The following is a 22927-nucleotide window of genomic DNA, read 5'->3' on the forward strand; positions in this document are numbered from 1 at the left end:
CGAATCTAAAAACAACTTGCATTGCCCACTACTAAGGCAAGTCTAGTCATACTCATTTTATTCAAGTACCTTTCACTGTCTGCTCAGAATAAACAGTATTGGAAAAATGTGCTCTTGTAATCTTATGAGAGTCATTTCCCCTTCCTTGAACTCAAAACATTCCTTAAATATGTGAGCAGGGCAATCCCAGTCATCACACTCAATGGGATTTCACTGAATCCTCTGACAGTTCAGATAAACTGCTAAAAGAATGTTTATTGGAAGCATGCATGAAGGCGATACATTATAGGGAAGAAACTACTTGAAGAAGTTATTCTACCTGTAAACAAGATTGCCTAGATGGATTTTATTTCATTCCTAGAAAAATGCCATGACTTACATGGAAAACTAAAGAGTATGTCACCATAATTTTGTTTGGCTGAATCTGCATCTTGTATGCCTCTTCCCATAGATTTTGATCTTGGCCCAAGTCAACACTTGACAACAAACTATGCATTTTGCTGTTCCTAAACATCATGACTCTTGAAAAAAAAACCACACATTATCAGCTGCAGTGATCACAGGAGCTGATGAAAACTAGTGTGTGTGTGTGTGTGCATGTTTGTGTGTGTGTGTAGGCCATTAAGTATGTGTGTATATTTACAGCAGTCCTAAAGGCTTTCATGAATACTGTGCTTCTCACTAACAGATCTCAAAGTTTATTTTAACTGTCATCATTAAACCCAACAATAGCTAGAATTTACCTTTATTTTCAATAATAGTTTTAACATAAAATGTAACACTCAATATCAACATCTATATGATACCTTTAACTACTTTAAGATTTATTATGTTTTTATTATCAAGATTCTACTCAAAAGAAAAAGTAAGATCTGTTAAGAATCTAGATAATTCAATATGTTATTTTATAATAATCTAAAAAATAGCATGGCTAACTAGAAAACCATGGCCATGAAAACATATACAGTCAGAATAGAAGTGAAATTTGTGTTATATTGGACTTTGGGCATCCTCAGATGACTCTATACATGATCCAAATTGTTCATCATAATACTATAGCAATGTTATGCATACATTCACAGTTATTTAATTTAATGGCTTATCTTGTCATTTCACTCTGTAAAAAAATGCACAAATAATGCCTTTTTTAGGTAGTGTGAAGCATTTGACTAAGCAAAATATTCCTTTATATCAATACCCAAAAGAAAAAAATCAAAGCGACTCATGTCACCAAAAGAAACAGGAAAGAAATATTCTTTAAAACCTACTCACAGCTGTTACCATAAACTATTGTAGACTTACCATGTAAGATGGAAAAACAACCATAAAATTACATAATTGTCCTGATTTTTATTTCCTTCCCCCTGGGAAAGTGACCCTTACTGGACAGTGAAACTTTTTTCTATTTCAGTGCAGGTGAAAAGAAAGGAGGCTTTGGTGTTTGTGTTGAGTTACTGTCATTCTATAAGGATACTCTAAAATATATTTTCATATTAATCTCAAAAATTCTAAATTATAAATTCTAAATCAAAAATTCTAAATCAATAAAGATAAAATGCAACAATTTTCAAGTCATGTAGAAAAAATAGAAACTTTCAGATTAAAATTATATGTATATACCACAAAAGACCCTGAATAGCCAAAGCAATCTTGGAAAAGAAAAGCAAAACTGGAGGTACCATAATTCCAGATTTCAAGTTATACTACAGAACTGTAGTAATCAAAACAGTGTGGTGCTGGCACAAAAATAGAAACATAGATCAATGGAAGAGGATAGGAAGCCCAAAAACAAACCAATAATTATATGGTGAATTAATTTTCAACAAAAGAGGCAAGAATATGCATGGGAAAAAGTCTCTTCAAGAAATGAGGTTGGGAAAACTGGACAGATACATGCAAAAGAATGACACTGGACCACTTTTTTTACATCATATACAAAAATAAAATAAAAATAGATTAAAGACCTAAATGTGAGACCTAAAACCCTAAACATCCTAGAAGAGAGCACAGGCATTAATTTCTCTGACGTTGGCCATAGCAGCATTTTTCTGGATATGTCTCCTGAGTCAAGGGAAATAAAAGTAAAAATAAACTATTGGGACTACATCTTCTATACACTGAAGGAAACAATCAATAAAACTAAAAGACAATCTACCAAATGGGAGAAGATATTTGCAAGTGAGATAGCTGATAAATGGTTAATATCCAAAATATATAAAGAACTTACAAAACTCAACATCCAAAAAACAAAAAATCAAATTTAAAAATGGACAGAAGACATGAACAGACATTTTTCAAAGAAGACATCCAGATGGCCAACAGGTACATAAAGATGTACTCAACCTCACTCATTGTCATCTATTAGAATGGTTAAAATCAAGAGCACAAGAAACAGCAAATGTTGGCAAGGATGTAAAGAAAAAGGAACCCTCTTGCACTGTTGGTGTGAATTTGAACTGGAGCAGCCACTCTGGAAGACAGTATGTAGTTTCCTCAAAATGTTAAAAATAGAACTACTCTATAATCCAGCAATCACTCTACTGGATTTTTACCAATACAGAAGAATACAAAAGCATTAACTTGAAAGGACATATGCACCCCTATGTTTATTGCAATATTATTTATAATAGTCAAACTATGGCAGCCCAAGTGTCCATTGACCGATAAATGGATAAAGAAGAAGATGTTGTTCATCTATAAAAATTAATGAAATCTTGTCATTTCCAACAACATGGATGGAGTTACAGAGTATAATGCTAAGTGAAATAAGTCAATCAGAGAAAGACAAAATACCATATGATTTCAGTCATATGTGAAATTTAAGAAACAAAATAAAGGGGGAAAAAAAAAGAAACAGACCAAAAACCAGACTGTTAACTATCGAGAATGAATGGTAACCAGAGTGGAGGTGGTGGGGGGAATGGGTGAAATAGGTGAAGGGAATTAAGAGTACACCTATCATGAAGCACATTGAGTAATGTATAGAATTGTTGAATCACTATATTATACACCTGACAGTAATATATCACTGCATGTTAACTGCGTATATTAAAAACTTAAAATTATATATATTTGTATACACACACACACACACACACACATATCTCCTATTTATTCTGTTTCTCTGGAGAAACCTAACACAGTACTCAATCATACATTACACATAGCAAGTTGTTACTACTCAAAAACTGTTAGATGAATAAATAAACACAAATCAATTTTCGAAATCCTATTCTATATAGAACAGTACTGCAGAAGAGCGCAAGGGTGTGCCTGAGGTGCAATCAGTAGAGTTCCCAACACAAAATTTAATATGAACTTATTAAGCAGAATTTATGATAAAGGGTTTAATAAGTAAATATTAAATAAATACATGGTTTTTTAAAAATATATATATTATGGCCCCTAAAAAGGAGCACGGGAATTTGTACCCATTACACAATAAATATTTGTTGGTGTGAGTTGATGTAGTTTGAGTTAAAATGCCTCAGTTAATTCCATTTAGCTTAAAAAGTTCTGTTTTGGAAAGGGTTATTTTTCCAGTTAACAGGCATCAATGACAGTTTATTACCACCACATCTTGTCACAAGAAGACCATGTTTTGACAATGGCCTCAATCATAGTGCTAGTGTATTCTTTTTTTCTGAAAGCAGCACCAAGCTGTAATAGCCACCCACCCCCAGCAGGACGCTGTGCTCTGATTGGACGGTGAGCTTGAAGGTGGGCCTGCTTAGACTCTGACCACACCAACTGCATTCCCCAGAGTTGTGGTCATGAAATTGGAAGCCACCTTTGTGAAGCAAAAAGCCTCAAAGTAATTGCTATGTGCTGTAACCTTCCCTCTCGTTTGGAAAACAGAAATAAACAGTGCGTTTTCTTCATGAACCTACTGTATTTACCAATATTGTTTATGGGGTATACTTTGCCAGTTGACATTACTTTAGTAAACTTATTATTATATGGTCAACACCTGCCCCATAAATATAGAATGGAGAAGTTATATTATATTTGTGTTTGGTGAAATGAAGTGTTACCCAAACTCTGATGTGGGGAAGACCTTTGGTGCTCTCTGTATTTATGGGAGCTACATGCCACTTAACATATACCAAATCGGGTAAGCAAACATGCTTGACTCAAAGTTCAACTTTACATGATCTCTGTGACCGGAGATTGGGTCATTTGGTTTCTAATGTATAGTTTTAACTACTTTAGGATGCTAAATATGTTTTTAAATTAGCTTTTTGAGTTTTTATTGAATAGCTGTATATTGAACAAAAAGAAGCCATGTATACCATGTTGATGGGTTTACGTATTTGCATAGGAAGCCATTGGAAGTTTAATCCAAGATTAGATAATCCTTAAGAAGATATAATTAGAAAGTACATAGCCTTATCTTTTTGTGAAGCAACACGATATAATGGTGAGAGAGGCTGAAGTCAGAGAGATCTGGACTTGCAATTCAGCTACTCACTGCAGCTGTGTGTGCTTCAATCATTCAACTCTCTGAACCCTGATTTCATTATTTAAAAATACACACCCTATCCTGAAAGCTGATTTAAGTGTCTAGAGATAGCTCATGCAAACGGCCAGTCTCTGATAGAGAAAACTATAAATATACATATTGTTGTGCCTGTTTTTAGTACACTACTCTTGTACTTTTATTTTTATTTATTTTTTTTACTCTTGCACTTTTAGAAAAATATTTTATCACCTCATTACCCATAGTTATTTCCACTTGTCTGATTGTGAAGGCACCAAAAAACTGTTATCAGCACCAGTAACCACAAAGATATTATTGAATGTCTACCGTGTCCACTTGTTGCTAGACAACAGGGCTATAAGAAATAAAAGATAAACACAACTTTCCAGCCTCTTTCCTCAAGTCAGTTTTCATTGCTATTGAAAAGGAATTTGGTCAGAACCTTCAGAAGAAGTTATGGTAATAGAATCAGGAGTCCTAATCCCTTGAATTAATTAACAACAATTTATTTTTCAGATAGGAATAGAGACATATAGAAATAAAGTGAACTAATAAATAAGTGATATATTTTTAAAAATATTTAACCCAATTACCTTCAGGTGTGGCTAAGTACCAAAGCACAAGGGAAACGTCAACCTTGAGTTCTTGTAAGTAAATTGTCTACTTCCCTCAGACTGAAGGAAATGACGCTATCAGGTGAAAAGGTAGTGAATGTCTATCCTGCTAAGGATACTGAAAATTGTGGATTGGAAGATAAAACAGGGTAATATCCGTTAAGGAACTTCTTACATTGAGAAATATGGCAGGTTACTAGTTTCTCCGTTGAATACAATGTCCATTGTCCTGCTGCTTCTTTTACTTAGGAGCAGAATTTGGGATTCGAAATATGCTGCAGTGACTACTCTTGCACATATATCTTGGCCCACATGTGCAGGTGTCTGTGGCATGCCTTCCTGAAGCAGAATAAGAAGGTCTGAGAAAATACTAATTTTTAATTTTGATTGAGAGGACAAAGTTGCTTTCTGGTGGATTTTGTTCCCTATTTTCCTGGTGCTAAGAAGGCTTGGGAGTCTCTGCCCATCAGTAGGAAGAACTGACATGCGATTAGTCATGTTTCTATACAATGGCATAGACTACAACCATTTGAAATAATTGAAGCAGCTTTATATAAAGTGAATAAATCTTAGGACATGTTAAGAGAATAGAGCAAAGTTTAGAATGAGAATATAATTCTATCTTTTTTTATTCTGGAACTTAGCTTAATTTCATTTTTTAAAATTGTGGTAAAAAATACATGACATGAAATTTACTATCTTAACCATTTTAAAGTTGAAAGTTCAATAGTGTTAAGTATATTTACATTGTTGTGAAACAGACCTCGAGAACTTTACTATCTTCCAAATCAGAAACTCTATTGGATGTATAATGTATGTGTACATGCATACATATATGATATATATACATACATATATATATATATAATTTAGCTCACACAGAAAAGGGTTTTAAGAATAGAGCAAAATATCATCTTAATTCCTTACTAAGAGAATATTATTATTCTTCCCAAGATATAAACACTCTTATCAGTTCAGTATATATCCCAATGATTATTTTAAATAAACTTTCAAATGTATATGTATGTATAAAAGTAGGACTATATATTCCATGGTATCGTATTAATTATTCTGCTATGTTCTTTTTAAATATAACACTCTTTTGGTGTTATACTTGTGTCAGTAAATAGGACTCTATTTCATTCATTTTAACTCTTGATTAAATATACGATAATTCTTGATTATGTGCAATGCTTCCACTTCTACCTTTCTTTTAGCTATTTTTGAAGTTTCATGCACATATAAAAAAGTGAACATACTGGTCAACATTTCTAGCCAACCTTCAGAATAACCACTATCCTGATTTTATGAGCATAGATTAGTTTTGCCTCTTTTTGTACTTCATGTAACTGGAATCATATGTAGCATTCTTTTTTGTGTCTGGCTTTTTTTCCCCACTCGGCATTGTGTTTGTGATCTTTATACCTACTGCTGTAAATAGTGGTAGATTTTTCATTCTTATTGCCATGCATCACATTGTAAGAATATAAAAATTTATTATTCTACTATCATTTATTTTTTAAAGGTTTATTTATTTATTTTAGAGAGAGAGAGAGAATACAAGTTGGGAGAGGAGAAGAGAGAGAATCCTCAAGCAGACTCCCCAGTGAGTGTGGAACCCAACACAGGGCTCAAACCCAGGACCCTGAGATCATGACCTGAGCCCAAATCAGGTGTCCCTACTTACTCTGTTTTTAATAGGAATTTATTTTTTTTTTAATTTGGGGCTACTACAAATGGTGCTGTTATAAACAATCTCATTAATTTCTTTTGGTACACATATGTACACATTTCTGTTAACTCTATATCTGAGAGTAGAATTGTCCATTCATAGATTTAGCAGATTCTAACAAATCATTTTCCAAAGCACCTGTATTAATTTTCAATCTGGTCAGTAGTGTATATATAGATAATTTCTTGACATTAGTGTCACATTTAACACTTTTGATCATTTTTATTGTAGTCACTTGGGTGGGTGTGCAGTGGTATCACACCGTGACAGACATACACAGGCCATTATAACCATGGGCCATTTCTGGCAATACCACATAGTACTTTGGTGATTGGCCCCAGGGACCTAGAATTTAAGTGAGCTTTATAGGAAGTATTACTTTTCACTGTGTATTCTTTGAAATTTTTACCATGTACCTGCATTACCTCTTTAAAGTGTTCTTTCATTTCAGTTCAGTTTTCATTTTTAAAAGAACAGTTATGTGAGCCTAAAGTCTTCTCACCTATAGTCTCAGTCTGCAAAGCATTCAGTTTTGCCTCAAAGACACCAGGAGTAGGATAATCATGTCCTTAAGGAAATATAAAGCACTACATTTTTTGCCAATTCCTAAGTTGAGGACAGTTCAGGGAGATAGGATACAGGTCAGGGAATAAGACTGAAACCCTGGAGGAACATAGACAGTCAAATATCCAGGGCCTTCTGAAATCTCTCTTTCTGTTTTCTCCTTTACCTGATTATAGATGCTATAAGATTACACACACACATACATACCATCTCCAGGGAGCTGGTTGAGAGTTGTGAAGATGAATGCATGTCTCTGCCTCCTCCATCCTGGTTGGCAGATTCATACTGACTTGAGAGGAGGTCAAGGGAAAAGCCACTGACCTAGAATATAGGGACTGGACTACCACCTCACTGTTGTTAAGAGGCACAGAATGCAAGGGCAAGATAGACTTAAAAAGCATAATATGACAACATTTTTGTTTTTTATTACTTCTGGATAGAATTACCCTGTAGGACTTAATAGATTGATGACTATTTGAGAGAATTGTACTGTTTGGAAAATTCGTCCTTAGATGTTAACTACCTGTAATTGCCCTGAGAACCTATAGGACCAAGGCTAGTACCCTATGAGTGTGACTGTGGAGATTACTCAACAGGAAAGTGCCTCCCAGTGGGTCAAAGCGATGAATTTGTGCCACTAGCAGAGAGGTCTGAGCTCGTGATTATTCCTTTCTGCTTTTCAAAGAGGAATATTTATTGTACTGTCTTTATTTGTCCTAACACTGTCTGTTGTGTAAGATGGAATGGTTATATTTGTAATTAGAATTTTGTTATAGTACTGTGGGGACTCACATCTGGATTTGATTAAGAGAAATGCATTTTACCCAGAGAGGCCAGCCTTAGAACAGGATGACTTAATGTGTCTTTGAGTTGTGCCCTTTTGGGAGAGGATGAGTACATTTTTATGGTAAGTGAAATAATTATGTTAGGTGGAGTTACTCATCAGATTGTTTATATGCGTGTTATCTGGGCATCTAAGAGATGAAATCCAAAGGACAGAATTTTAATACCTTTATTTCTCTGCATTTCATGTATTAACAACCAACTCTATCCTTTCTTGAGGAGCTTTTTGGTGGGACCAGTGTCATGCCTGCTTCCATATCTTTTTCTCTCTATAGCTAGTGAAATATCTGGCATCTGTCTGACTTATAATACACATCACTCTAGCCACAGTCATTGGCCAGTGATGGCAATAAAACAAACTCTTTATTGGCATCTAACATGTAGATGCTAGAGTGGAAAATAGCATATTCCTTTGAGTTCAGTAAGCTTTGCTAATAACAGTCTTGCTCCTTCTGTGGACATAGTATTACTACTTCCTCTCAGTTGGAGAAATTTTACCTTTGGCAAAACTATGTGACCAATAGAGAAAAAAACAAGAGCTGAAAAAAACAGGAGACAATGAATCCCAAAGTCACTAAGTACTGTGTGGCCTCTAAGTAACCCCAGAATCAGAACTTTCTACAATTCTACAGCAAAGCAAGAACTAATCAAATAAAGATATCGTGGATGAGAGGCAAGCTAATTAAGTGATGGTAACCTAACTCTGAATCAACCTGAATCATAAGAATTTGATCATTTGTTTTGAATATTTAGAAAATCATGATAATAATAAATCTGAAAAAGCTTTATGTAAAGAAAAATGGTTGCTTTATGTAAAGAAAAAACTCTAAAATTCATATATTCATTAGTCAAAGATGAATATTTATATAAGTATGCAACTTTATGTATTGCTTGATGTATGGTTTTCCACCCAGTTTGTCTAGCCTATGAATCAAACACAGTTTAAGTGAATATTGAATAATTAATTAATTAATTAATATTTAAAATTATTAAGAAATAATATATTAAACATATCACATTTTTATCAAAACAGACACATTAAAGGCATAAATCTATTTCATATTATGCATAATATGTGGTTATGATTGTTAGAGGTGAAGCAGAAATATGCTCTTCTTACCAGGTATTTAACACTACCTAATAATATATATAGAAAGATAAACACTCAGGAAGAAATAAAGATTTATGTTCTGCTATAAAGCATAATTTTATATTTTATTTAAGATTGAGCCTTACCAAAAAAAAAAAAAAAGATTGAGCCTTACATTGATATTAAAAACTGTGCTTCATGGTTGGAGCATAAAATTTAGTTCATACTATATTAAGCCAATTTAGCAAAAATAATCCAGTAACTTAAATATATCACATTTTTTAAATGATGCATTGGAGAAACAGATACCTTGCTGCCCTAATAATGGTTTGTAACATGAAGCACTGTAAAAGTCTAATCCCTTCAGGATATTGCTTTTTCCATTTTCTCAGCTGAAATGATCAAATGAATCTTTCTGATTCATGTTTTGAATGAGTTATAATCAGCAGTATCCTGTGCTCAGTTAACAGACTGTACCCAGAGCAAACAGGTGTGAGAGGAAACAGAATGTGACTCATTATTTACCTGGACTTCAAAAGACTGTCTTTTCCCTCACACACTGTCAAAATCGGATGTTGTATCATAAAGCTGAGCCTTCTTCTAAACCGTGTTTTAAGCCACTTAGCTATATATTGACCTTGTGAAGCAGTGGCAAAAAGGAAAGGATATGCATTGATTTTTTTTTTTTTTTTTGTACTCTGCTGATAGACAGGAAGAAACTGCTTGCTTAAGCAGTGTAATTGGCAGACTTTAGATTTGCTAAATGATAAATAACTGTAGGCTTTAGAGATTATAAATAAGTTTACCTATTAACTTATCTAATATGATGAGATTATTTTCAATACAGAATGCATATTTTCTATGTTTGATTCATGAACTACATGAGGTTATTTACCTATTACCTTGTTAAACTATCCATGATGAAGACCCAATCCTATATATGTTTTTTAAATGGATATTCATTAAGAAATATATTAATGGGGCACCTAGGTGGCTCAATTGGTTAAATGCTCAGTTTTGGCTCAGGTCATGACCTCAGGGTCATGAGATCAACCCCACATTGGGCTCTGCACTTAGCACAGAATCTGCTTGGGATTTTCTCTCTCTCCCTCTCCTTCAGCTCCTTTCCCTGCTTTCTCTCTCTCGTATAAATAAATAAATAAATAAATAAATAAATAAATAAATAAAATCTTAAAGAAAAAAATATGATATTAGTTTATACTCTATAATGATGAGTGATTAAATAACTGGTTATTAATTGCTCAGACATGGTTAAAAATGTATATTAACTAAATATGGGCTTTACAAATTTTTTTGAGCGTACATAGTTTGTGCTCTCAGTGTATTGAAGGTACACAGGGTGGGGTATTATTCAGTGACACGGTTAAAACTAGTGCTATTTTATAACAGAGAGGCCAAAATTTCATGGGCTGGGCTAAGATTGTGTTAGAGGAATTCAGCAAAGTAAAGCAAAATTTTTTTATTTGTTTTTCTCAGAAATTATACAAATTAATGATGCAAGGCTCCTTGGAAAATTCTTGCATGTGAATCTAAAGAGATGCTAGATAGTTTCTTTCCAAGATATTAAAATAAGACTCTGCTTGGAAAGAGGTTAGATAAACTTTGGAGGACCCTCGGGTTCTCGAGTCAGTGATTCTCTGCTGTAAGCAAGTAAGACAGTATGGATTTGAAGTGGATATGTTTTAGCCAAGTCTTTTTAGAAGCCAAGCTAGTCATCTGGTTTTAATGAGGCCCCTTGGAATGCAAGAATTTTAATGTTTTGCTTGAGGGCACTTTAGTTTTAATTACTGGTATTTGACATGTGTTGAGCCTCAACTAAGCACTAGTAATTAACCAAAGACAGCACTTGGGCAATGCCAGCCTCATTTAGATTGAACTTTAAAATGACAGCATCTTTCAGGTAGAATAAGGGTTAAGAAATATAATGATAGGGCATTGGTATTTCCAATGAAGCCTGAAAAAATTCAAAATAATCTAGGGTTAGCATGACCTTCTGTCCACTTTTTTTTGTACATAGTCTTTCCAAATATGTAAAAAAATAGTCTGAATCATGTAACTTAAATGAGAGGATTGTGACTATTTGATCATAACCAGATGTCTTCACTCTCCACTAACTACAGACAAAAGGACAGAAGATTATAGACTGCATCAGTTAAGGACAGTTACTTCACTAAGGTGAAGGAAATTAGTATCTACACCTTTTCAAGTCTGAAGACCTGATTTTTAACGTGAGCATGTTTTGTAGATATCCGCTAGGGAGTAAGTAGTGATGCTTTCAGCAACTTCTGATTAGGATAATGTGTAACAAATTATCATGTGGTCAGTGATATCTTCAAATAAGTTTATGATTTAAAAATTGTATCATGGGCATTTGAAAAATTAAGTATGATATGGGAGATACTGTTTACTGAATCTACAAAATCATCCATAATAGATTTTCAGACCCCTTGTTACTACTCTGAGAACTCCTTGAAGTTTCCTTCATCTCAATAAGATTTACTTATTAGAAACTAATCTGTTTAATATCAATTTACTATTTAAATGAAGAAATCCTCATCATGCAGGGGTGCCTGGGTGCTCAGTCTGTTAAGCACCTGATTCTTGGTTTCTGCTCAAGTCGTGATCTCAGGTTTATGAGATCAAGCCCCACATTGGCCTCTGCTCAGAATCTGCTGGAGATTTTCTCTCTCTGCTCATATACTCTCTCTCTCTTCTCTCAAATAAGTAAGTTAAATCATAAAAAAAAATCCTCATCATTTAAGCCTATTTTCAGAACACATAAAACTGTATAAATACAAACTAAAAATAATAACTGAGAAACAGGGAATATACAGTTGACCTTTGGAAAACAACTAGTTTGAACTACATGGGTCCAATTATACATGTTCTTTATATATATAAGATAGTACAGTACTATAAATGTATTTTCTCTTCCTTATGGTTTTTTTAATAATACTTCCTTTTCTCTTTCTTCCTTAAGAATTCAATATACAATAAATACACAAAGTATGTGAGAAATGACTTCCTATATTATTGGTAAGGCTTTTCTAGTTCGCAGTAGGCTATTAGTAATTAAGTTTTGGGGGAGTCAAAACTTATATGTAGATTTTCAACTGTGCAGCAAGATTGGTGCTTCTAACCTCCTCATTGTTCAAAGGGTCAACTGTACTTTGGAACATAATGGGTATATATCATAGAAAAAGTTTATTTTTTATCAGTTTTGATAAGCCAGTCTATGTTCTGCTAGCCTAAATTAGAAGCAAATTTAGACCCTCACTCACCTCCTATGGCCTGCTGCACCGCCTGAACGCTCTGCCACTGTCCCACAGAAATGCTTCGATTACCTGCAGTCCTCCCCCAAATTAGGCCAGTGTCCAGAGTGCTGGCTCCTTATCTCGCTTGGGCCTATGCCAAAGATGTAAAATCTTGTGCAGATGCCCAAGCCTTAATGCTTCAAGGTGTAGACCTTTTAGCCAATGCTGTAGCCATTACTATGGGGCCAAAGAGAAGAACAGTGATTATTGAACAGAGTTGGGGAAGTCCCAGAGTAACAAAGGAGGATGTGACCGTAGCAAAGTCAATTGACTTAGAATATAAAAATATTCTCACTAAACTTGTTCAAGATGTCGCCAATAACATAAATGAAGAGGCTGGGGAATGGCACCACTACCGCTACTCTCTGGGCATGCTCTATTGCCAAGGAAGGCTTGGAGAAGATTAGCAGAGTTGCTAATCCTGTGGAAATCAGGAGAGGTGTGATGTTAGCTGTTGATGCTGTAATTGCTGAACTTAAGAAGGAGTCTAAACCTGTGACAACCCCTGAAGAAATTGCTCAGGTTGCTACTATTTCTGCAAATGGAGACAAAGAAACTGGCAACATCATTTCCAATGCAATGAAAAAGGTTGGAAGGAAGAGTGTCATCACAGTAAAGGAAGGAAAAACACTGAATGATGAATTAGAAATTACTGAAGCCATGAAGCCATGAAGTTTGATCGAGGTTATATTTCTCCACCTTTATTAATACATTGAAAGGTCAGAAATATGAATTCCAAGATGCCTATGTTCTGAAACATAGTGAAAACACTGAGCGAAAAGAAAATTTCTAGTGTCCAGTCCATTATACCTGCTCTTGAAATTGCCAATGCTCACCATAAGCTCTTGGTCATAATTGCTGAAGATGTTCATGCAGAAACTCTGAGTACACTCATTTTAAATAGGCTAAAATTTGGTCTTCAGGTTGTGGCAGTCAAAGCTCCAGGTTTTGGTGACAGTAGAGAGAACCAGCTTAAAGATATTGCTAATGGTGGTGCAGTGTTTGGGGAAGAAGGATTGACTCTAAATCTCAAAGATGTTCAGCCTCACAACTTAGGAAAAGTTGGAGAGGTCATTGTGACCAAAGATGATGTGATGCTTTTAAAAGAAAAATGTGACAAGGCTCAAATTGAAAAACATGTTCAAGAAGTCATTGAGCAGTTAGATATCACAACTAGTGAATATGAAAGGGAAAAGTTGAATGAATGCCTGGCAAAACTCTCAAATGGAGTAGCTATGTTGAAGGTTGGTGAGACAAATGATGTTGAAGTGAGTGAAAAAAGACAGAGTTGCAGATGCCCTCAATGCCACAAGAGCTGCTGTTGAAGAAGGCATTGTTCTGTGAGAGGGTTGTGCCCTGCTTCAGTGCACTGCAGCCTTGGATTCAATAACTCCAGCTAAGGAAGGTCAAAGAATTAGTATCAAAATTATTAAGAGAATATTCAAAATTCATGCAATGACCATTGCTAAGAATGCAGGTGTTGTAGGATCATTGATAGTTGAGAAAATTACACAGAGTTCCTCAGAAGTTGGTTATGATGCTAGGCTTGGAGATTTTGTGAATATGGTAGAAAAAGGAATCATTGATCCAACGACGGTTGTAAGAATTGCTTTATTGGATGCTGCTGGTGTGGCCTCTCTGTTAACTACAGCAGAAGTTGTAGTCACCAAAATTCCTAAAGAAGGGAATGGGTGGAATGGGAGGTGGTATGGGAGGTGGTATGGGAGGCGGCATATTCTGATCCCTAGAATAGTGCTATAGCCTTTACAAATTTGATTGTATCAACAGCACAAACTAGGCTATATTTCTATGCATCACTATATTAAGAGGGGCTGACAAGTTATTCACTGACCATTTCCTTTTTCTTCTTTAGTCCAAGCAGATCAATATCTTAGAGCTGTCTATGCAATTCCATAAGCAGCAGAGTTAATAGATATGGACTTCCTATTCACAGGTGGTGACCAATTGGGCAGATTAAATATTTAGAGCTGGCTGATTCTTGCTTGGTCATGTCATATAGGCTACCAGAGGTAACATGATGAAGGCTAGATTATTGAATACCGGAAGGAGAATTCAGTTAAATGCTTTAGTCTGTTCCATAGGGTTTCCTGGGGATACAGAAAGTGAAAAGCAAGAAAAAAAATGTCTGTTAATAGTACGTTCATAAATTTTATCAGCAAAATTATTTAAGTATTTCCTGTCACCCTTAGCTTAGCAAGTGACCACTTCATCTTGCTAATTTTGAAAGTCAGAACTTTCATGTTATTTCTGACTCTGGTTTTTCTCTTCTACCATATGTCAAATTCATCAGCAAATTCTGTCATCCATGGATTCAGAATCCCCGTGCGATTTACATATCCTCCAAGTCTTTATGTTTACTGCCTTGTTAGGGTGCCACAGTCTTTCCCTTGAAGTACAGCAATACCCTTCTCATAAGCAAATAAAGTGCTGAGGAAAGTACACGCGTGCCCAGTCAGGCAGAGAATCACAGCATAGTGGTTGAGACAGAGAAAAACTTAAGGTGGTATAAGACTATACATATATATATAAATTATTATAATCATTAATATATCAGCATATATTATGTATGTATATTTGTATATGTGTATATGTATATATTTATAAATATGCATTTCTATCAGGTGTGTATTTATTTTAAACATACATAGCTTTACAAAATATAGAATAAAGCAAAAAACCCTCCAATACCATGAAAATAATACATATAATTGAAATGCTCTAAATATATATACTCGTCAGTAATCCTCAGTGCTGCCACGATCTACAGTGGTTCAGTCTGTTCCTCCAAGTCCACAAAATGTGGTTATCAGAGCTTCTGAAGTCCAAGTGCTAGACTGGCTTAAATATCAATCTTGAATCCTGTCTATGGTAGATCATAAATGCTGATTTTCATTCTTTGGAAAAAAGTATATTATTTATTCTCACTAAAGTATAATCATCATTCTATCGAAACAATGCATATGCCAAATAATTTTAGATTTTTAATTTGTATTTATAATACAAGCTGAAAAAAGTTGATCTTATGGAACTAGTAAGTATAGCCAAATAAGAAATCCAACAGAACTATTACACGTTCAAATCTGGTAGGTGGAATTTTACTCAGTTTTTGTTTATTACTTGTGTCCTAGTTTCTAGGCATTGTGCTCAGTCCAGGAATCCAGTAATGAATAACACAGAGGCTCCAAACTCAGAGTTCACACTTTACTTTCTATGATGTTCAAGAAAAATCATCCTTGCCATGTATCTGTGTGGTTCTTTCTCTTTGTTTGCAGGAGTATAGATAACAACTGCCTTATTTATCATCACTTGAGATGACATAAAACATTGTGCCTTATATATAAATATTAAAAAATAAATTATTAGATATAATTAGCTTATAAAATTGTTAATTGTGTGCTACATTTTACAATTTTAATTTCTACTATCTGGGTTTTTATTAGTGCCATTAAACATAATAAATACTTGTTTTGCTTAAGAAAGTTCAATAGTATTCTTGATACATTTTATAATAAGCTAACTGTGGTTTTCCATATGACTTTCCCTTTGTATATACAATATTATTTAAAAATAAGTTTTTGTAAAATAAGCCAAATGGTTTTTATTTTAATGTATATATTATTAGTAGATTGCTTATTTCCATTTTATATGCCATCTACTAAGTTTATATTTACCAGGAAAATAACTACTTTGGTGACTTAAGTCATGTCTTCTTCAACTTCTTCTTATACTTGGCAGTAAGTGTAGGCGTGTGTCTGGGCCACTCGCCCAACTGTACCAGTGGTTCCCTTTCATTTCCTTTCCCTGATTCAGCAGCCAGTATGAGTGACAGGATGGTCACCAATCTTCTAGACAAAAAATAGTTTGACAAGAGTTGGTGTTTCCACTGTGTTAGTCATATGGGAGTCCTCTCTGTGGTCAGTACCTGTATGGAAAAAGAATGAAAAGTGTGTTTTCACTGATAACATTCCTTCAAATATATTTTGTTTCACAGAACAACAAACCACAAAGATGATTCCAGTCAAGACATCCAAATGTTTACTCTGAGTCATAGACCGGCTACCACAAACCGAGGTAAGGGATTCCCTAAGTAGTATCTCGGTTTTCTATAGACACTAAAAGCTCTCAGATATGGATTTGAGTGGCCAAGTTTTATTTAGTTTGCTGACTTTAAAATTTCACTCAGTGACTTTTTTGACTACTCTGGGCAAGACACGGAGCTATATTCTGTAATACATAGAAAGTGGAATAAAGAAGAGTTCCCACAATGAGATAGTTTATAGGTATATCAGATGAGTGTAAGAAAATATAAAAGTAGCATCGTTAGATTATAATTAGCATCTTAAAAGAGCGTTTGGGGGATTTAGAAGAAAAAAGGATTGCAACTTTTTAGTAATACCAAGAAGACTTCATACAGGGTAACATCGTCAAATCTATAGAATTTCAGCGCTTAATATGATGGTGACTTTTTAGGGAGAAGGGACATCACTGAGTACCTGTTTCAGGAAGAGAAATGATACAGTTGGATTGGCCTGTTGGATGCAAGTAGGGAATTACTAGGGCTAAAGCTGAAAATTAAGTTGATGTTAATTTTGTTTGCTAATTTGAATAAACCATATTTAATGTGGTAACCATTTTTTTTAGTGTAATAACATAATCTAAGTGTGACTTAGAAAAACTAATCTGAATTATTCATTAGAATAAAATGATGTCAGAAAGACTATAGAAATGAGACCAGTGAAGAGATAGGAGTAAAAGAAGATATAGTGTAAGGTAGAGAAATAGGAATCAGAAAGGCCGAGTTGACAAAGTAGGGATTATATGATTAGCTGATTATGAGAGACATTTGATAGAAACCAAAAATTTCATTATTTTTACTTTGGAATAAAACCCAATTGTTTTTCACAGATTGAAGGATATGCGAATGGATTTGGCTTTTCTTTATAGAGTTTGAATCCCAGGTATTTCACTAGGTAGTTTATATAGTGGATGGACAATTGACAATAGGGAAGGGAAGTCGAGAGAAAATTGGATATCATTCAGTTGGAGGTAATTATGACAGTTACTAAATGACAAGCTAAAGACCTTTATTTTTGACAATACTATGTTATATTCAATATGTACTATGATTAGCTTTATGCTATATTTTCCATTGACTTCATCTTGATTTTTCTTCATTCATGGGTTCTAGATGAAAATGCTTGGGTGTACAGAGGCTGATGGAGATTGTCATATTGGCCATATCCACTTATTCTTTCCCTCTTTACTCAGCCAGTAGTAATAGATTTTATGTGCTCAACAAGGTAGTAATTATAGTGTAATATAAAGATGAATGAAATCAAGTTCTTGCCTTCACAGAGCTAAGTTTGGTTGAGCAGAGTAGGAAGTCATTGCTAGTAAGTCTGGTTTTAGAATCATCAGTTCATAATTTCCATTATACTGATGAATTTGTTGTCAAGGCTCACTTAGAAATCAGTTAGCAAATATATTTATCAAAAATATCTAAGAACCATGTAGCAAGTGGCTATGAGACAAAGAATTATTTAAGAGTCTGTATTCATAAGAAATAAAATCATACTTTGGCAATAATTGCCTTGCTGTGGAAAATCATCTTTTTCAGTTTGGCATACAAAGCAATTTGGACAACTACTTGTTTATAATAAAAGTGAAGTTTTATACTATTTAAATCATACTTCTGATTCTTGAACTTAATATGCTACTGTCTAAATTTGTTTTAATATGTGACATTAGATTTATTTCATTTGGAATGTGAAGACTGACTTTCATGTTGCCAGGTATTTATCTGTACTTTTTTCTTTTGTTTCTTTTCTTTGGTTTACTTTGCTTTGCTTTTTATTCCTCTCTTTTTTTGTCTTTTCTCTTTTAATTTTTTCTTTTTTTTTCTTTCTTTTAATTTTTTCAAATGAACTATGAAACTGAGATTTTATGTCTGCATCTGCATATATAAAGAGCTGTAGAGCCGTATTGTCATTATGGCCCTACTAATACACTTAATGTTTTGTTTAATTTACCATAGTCAGGGGATCCCTGGGTGGCTCAATGGTTTGGTGCCTGCCTTTGGCCCAGGGCATGATCCTGGAGTCCCGGGATCGAGTCCCACAGCGGGCTCCCTGCATGGAGCCTGTTTCTCCCTCTGCCTGTGTCTTTGCCTCATTCTCTCTCTCTCTCTCTCTCTCTCATGAATAAATAAAATCTTAAAAAAAAATAATTACCATAGTCTTGGTGGACAACAATCATTGGATGAACTATAGAAAGAGGTACCTCTTGACCGTTTAAGTACACGTCACCAAATAAAGTTAATTCTGTCAAATTTTGTTACCTGCAGTGGTGACTCCTTGGTAACATTAGCAATTTTGCAAGCCCCCAGAAATAAGGTATTCTTTTTGCAGGTTTAAAACTCCAAACCTCTATTTTTAAAACTATTTTTGAGCTTCTGAAAACTTTTCCTTAATTCCAGAATTCCATTTCAACTTAAACAATGTATATCTAAGTACATTATTTTTCAATGTTGATATTTAATTTCCTGTCCATTGTGCTTAAAGAAAAAAAGAAAAATCAAGTAATACTACTACTACTAGTAATGATTACTTTTTAAGCATGCCACCTCTACCTGGAAATAATAGATTAGGTAATACGGCATGACATTCAATTTCCATTTTCTACTTGGTCACCTTTATTTTTCTGGATTACCTGTGATTGTGAATATACAAGAAAAACTTTGGATTTTTAGAACTCTAAGGCCACTACTACAGTTAAGGGGAAAAAAAAGACATAGCTCTTGCCATTACCTTACTTTTAAGGCTTATTTGGGAAGCTAAGGTTTACTAGGATGTCTTTGTCTCCTCTGTAATCCTCACAAATGAGATTTTTTAGAAACCATCACTAACTTGGTGAGAGTTTTGTATAGTGTCTGAACAGTGACTTCAATGACATCACAGAAAGTGAAGTAGCAGAAAAAAATTTCCATTAAAAAGGAATATTTGGAGCACTTCAGAGTAGGTGCAGAGTGTTGTTTCTCTGTAAGTTTGTTGAGTTATATCTCTAATTAAGTATCTCCAAGTATTTTGTGTACACATAACATTGTATAATACCATACCCTAACTAGTTCCTCATGCAAAGATCAAAGTTTTTGAAAATATAATGGTTTCTTTTTACTGGACTTACTTTTATCCCCTTCTTTTTCCACTTTTTCCATTGGGGATACACTCTCCAAAGTTGTTTAAAAAGAAAAGAAAACACCTTTAGATCTTTGGGTCTCCTTATTCAGCCAAGGAAAACATTGAATATGAACATCAAATGCTCCAGTAACATTTCTATGATTTGTCATTAAACTATTTTCCTTCCTTTGAATTTTTTTTTAAATAGTGTTTAAGTCTATAAAAGATCATGGTCCCCCAAAAGTCAACAATTTGCTTTAAATTAAATTTTTTATTAATTCAGTTCAGTCTTTTAAATTGGAAATTGAACTTTGATGGTTACTCTATCTATACAATATTAGTGTTCTTGCATTATGAAAGTTCCAAAAGTTATAAAGGAAAATGGTAATAAAGTTTTTGAAAGAAATTTCAAATGTTTCTGTAGAAAAGTATATATAATTGGGTCAACATATAACTGAAAAGGTTCAGAACTTACTAAAACAATTTCCATTGAAATGAATGTTCTGTATCCTTTCTTAAGATATTAAATTTAAAATGTTACATTTAAAATACTATCTGTATACTGTATTTTAAAATGAAATAGGAGTTGAGTTCAAAATTGTTATTATGTATAAAACTAAAAGTAAAATCTCCAAGAAACTAAACTTCTCTTTTTTAATTGATTTATTGAAGATTTTTAAGTAGGAATTCCTTATTTAGCTAGTATATTTGGCATCTATGTGCTAAATCCATTGGTAGATTTGAGGAAGAAAAGGTAAATAGGTAATTGATTCTATCTTGGAAATGTCCACTCAGGGTTAGGGGGATAAAAATTACATTATATCAGAAATAAATGGCTATTTTTCCTTGAAAAAAAGTTCATGGACATAAAAATGTTAATGGAAATAATAAGTAATTTTCTACTCTTAGGTGACTATTTTTATCTATATGAAATTTTACTAGCATTATCAAATTGAGTTAATGCTTTATCTATAAATTAAATACTTATTATATTTAAATTTTTTTTTGAAATGTTTTATCAGATTCAATTCTGTAACACCTCAGTATTTCGCAGTAATGGGAAGGAAATTCACCTCCATCAGGTAGATAGCAGTGAAGTTGAAAAATGGTGTAGTTTTAAAATGCTTAGAATAAGTCAAATGAAAAGGCTGCACGATTCATGTTTTATTTTTATCTTTCAATGTGTAGTCACTTTTTGCATCACTGATGGGTAAAGCTTGAGTTCATTTATCCAACTTATTACTAAAATGTTTTATATTATAAAGATTGAAATTATGATTATTAGAGATAGTCACAAAAGGAAAAAATATATACTCAATGTACTAATATATTTTGAGATGTTTTCTATCATAAGATTTTGTTAACTCACATATTAAACTGTTTTTAGAAGTAATTGGTAAAAGGCTAGTGTACTAAAATCCATGCCCCTTCCCTCCTGCAGATTATAGATTTTAGTTATAGCCATTGTGTATCTCTCTGATGTGTGTGCTCAGCAAGGATGGAGGATGGTTTTCTTTTATGGGAACATGACCTGGCAATCATACATTAAGTTCTGTGACCCTTTGATAACTGAATAGCAAACTAAAAATGATATAACGTGCTCTATATTTACCTTTAGGGTATATTTTAGTATAAAGTAATCAAAGAGTAAATGTTTAATTTGCATATCACAGTAAAAGAACAATTTCCCCTTTGGGTGTTGACAAGACTCAGAGTGAATTGCCTGGTCTATTCTTTTGGTGGTTTTTTACCGAATGAACACAAACTTACCATTATTTTGCCTTTGTCTTTGATGTTGAATGACTGAAGATTAAAGATTTTTTTTTCTTGACATATGGCATTTCTTTAGTGACAATGTCCCCCTCACCCAACACCTTTTTGAAGTACTGATCACGTGAGGACATGACATAAAAGATTTCATTTGGTATTTTTCACTCTAAAATTTCCATTTGGTTCTTTCTGATCATTTTAATTTCCCTTGTAAGATTTCTTTTTTTTTAGTTACAAGCATATTTTCCTTTGTGTCCATGAACGTAATTATAACAGCTGCTTCACGATTCTTGTCTACTACTTTTTGCATCTGGATCATCTCAGATTGGTTGCAGTTTCTTGAATACGGGTCAAATTTTTGGTCGTGTCCTGGGTATTGGGAAGGAAAAAATTGTAGAGATTCTGCTTTGGGTGATAGTCTTAAAAAAGATGATTGCTTTTTCTTTGTGCTAGTACTCCATTAAGTGGCTGAACTCAAACTCAAAACTCCCTTCCTGGGGCGAGCAGACTCAGAAATCTGGAAGTTCAATGCTTCTAGGCTTGCGGGCTGCTAGTGCCCCCATGTCCACGCGTGACTCGGGCTGGCCAGGGGTTCAAGCAGAGCTCGTGAGCAGACTTGGAGGCGTTTAAAACAGGAACCTCTCCTTTCTCGTCTTTCCTGCCTCCTCTCCGCTTGCTGCGATGCCTCAACACATCCCTGTGGCCCATCAGGCTCTAAGCTCTCTGGGCTCTTGTGACCTCACGTGTCACAGACCGGAGCCCAGTTAAGGGAATGTTCTTTTTTTTTTTTTATTTTTTTTAGGGAATGTTCTTAAAAGAAAAAGGGGACAGTCATCCAGTGACATTTCCATCCTCCAGATGGTGACTACTCGATACCTTCTGCCTGCTTTTGGCGAATCTCTAGTGCTTCCAGGTGATCATGTATTATTTTTCTGTGTCCCCCGAAGATGGTACCTGAGGTCTGCTAGAGGAAGTCCCACCGAAGCCCTCCTATCCCGGCTACGAGCAGGAGGTCCTCCACGAATGTTTGTATCTGATTTTCTAACAAATTTATCTCTAGCAGAGAAGAACTGTGTCATTAAATTCATGACAAATATGTGTCTCTTTTAAGAATCATTATCTTAGGGCAGCACGCAGGACTCAGCGGTTCAGCACAGCCTTGGGCCCAGGGCGTGACCCCGGTCCCGGGATCCAGGCCCAGGTCGGGCTCCCTGCATGGAGCCTGCTTCTCCCTCTGCCTGTGTCTCTGCGTCTCTCTGTGCCTCTCATGAATAAGTAAATAAAATCTTTTAAAAAAAAATCA

General features: G+C 34.4%; 1 protein-coding gene and 1 pseudogene across 1 annotated transcript in view; both read left to right on the forward strand.

The window, feature by feature from the left end:
* Positions 1–22927, forward strand: part of LOC125752887 (uncharacterized) — a 71301-nt gene that overhangs the window by 25065 nt on the left and 23309 nt on the right. Inside the window, exons 3-4 of the mRNA XM_049096287.1 lie at positions 16671–16750; positions 22427–22649. Coding sequence (XP_048952244.1) covers positions 16671–16750; positions 22427–22649 — 303 coding nt within the window. The remainder of the gene's footprint in view (positions 1–16670; positions 16751–22426; positions 22650–22927) is intronic.
* LOC112661464 (60 kDa heat shock protein, mitochondrial-like) lies at positions 12676–14399 on the forward strand (annotated as a pseudogene).

Source organism: Canis lupus, chromosome 18, assembly GCF_003254725.2.
Source record: "Canis lupus dingo isolate Sandy chromosome 18, ASM325472v2, whole genome shotgun sequence".
NCBI classification, from domain to species: Eukaryota; Metazoa; Chordata; class Mammalia; order Carnivora; family Canidae; genus Canis; species Canis lupus.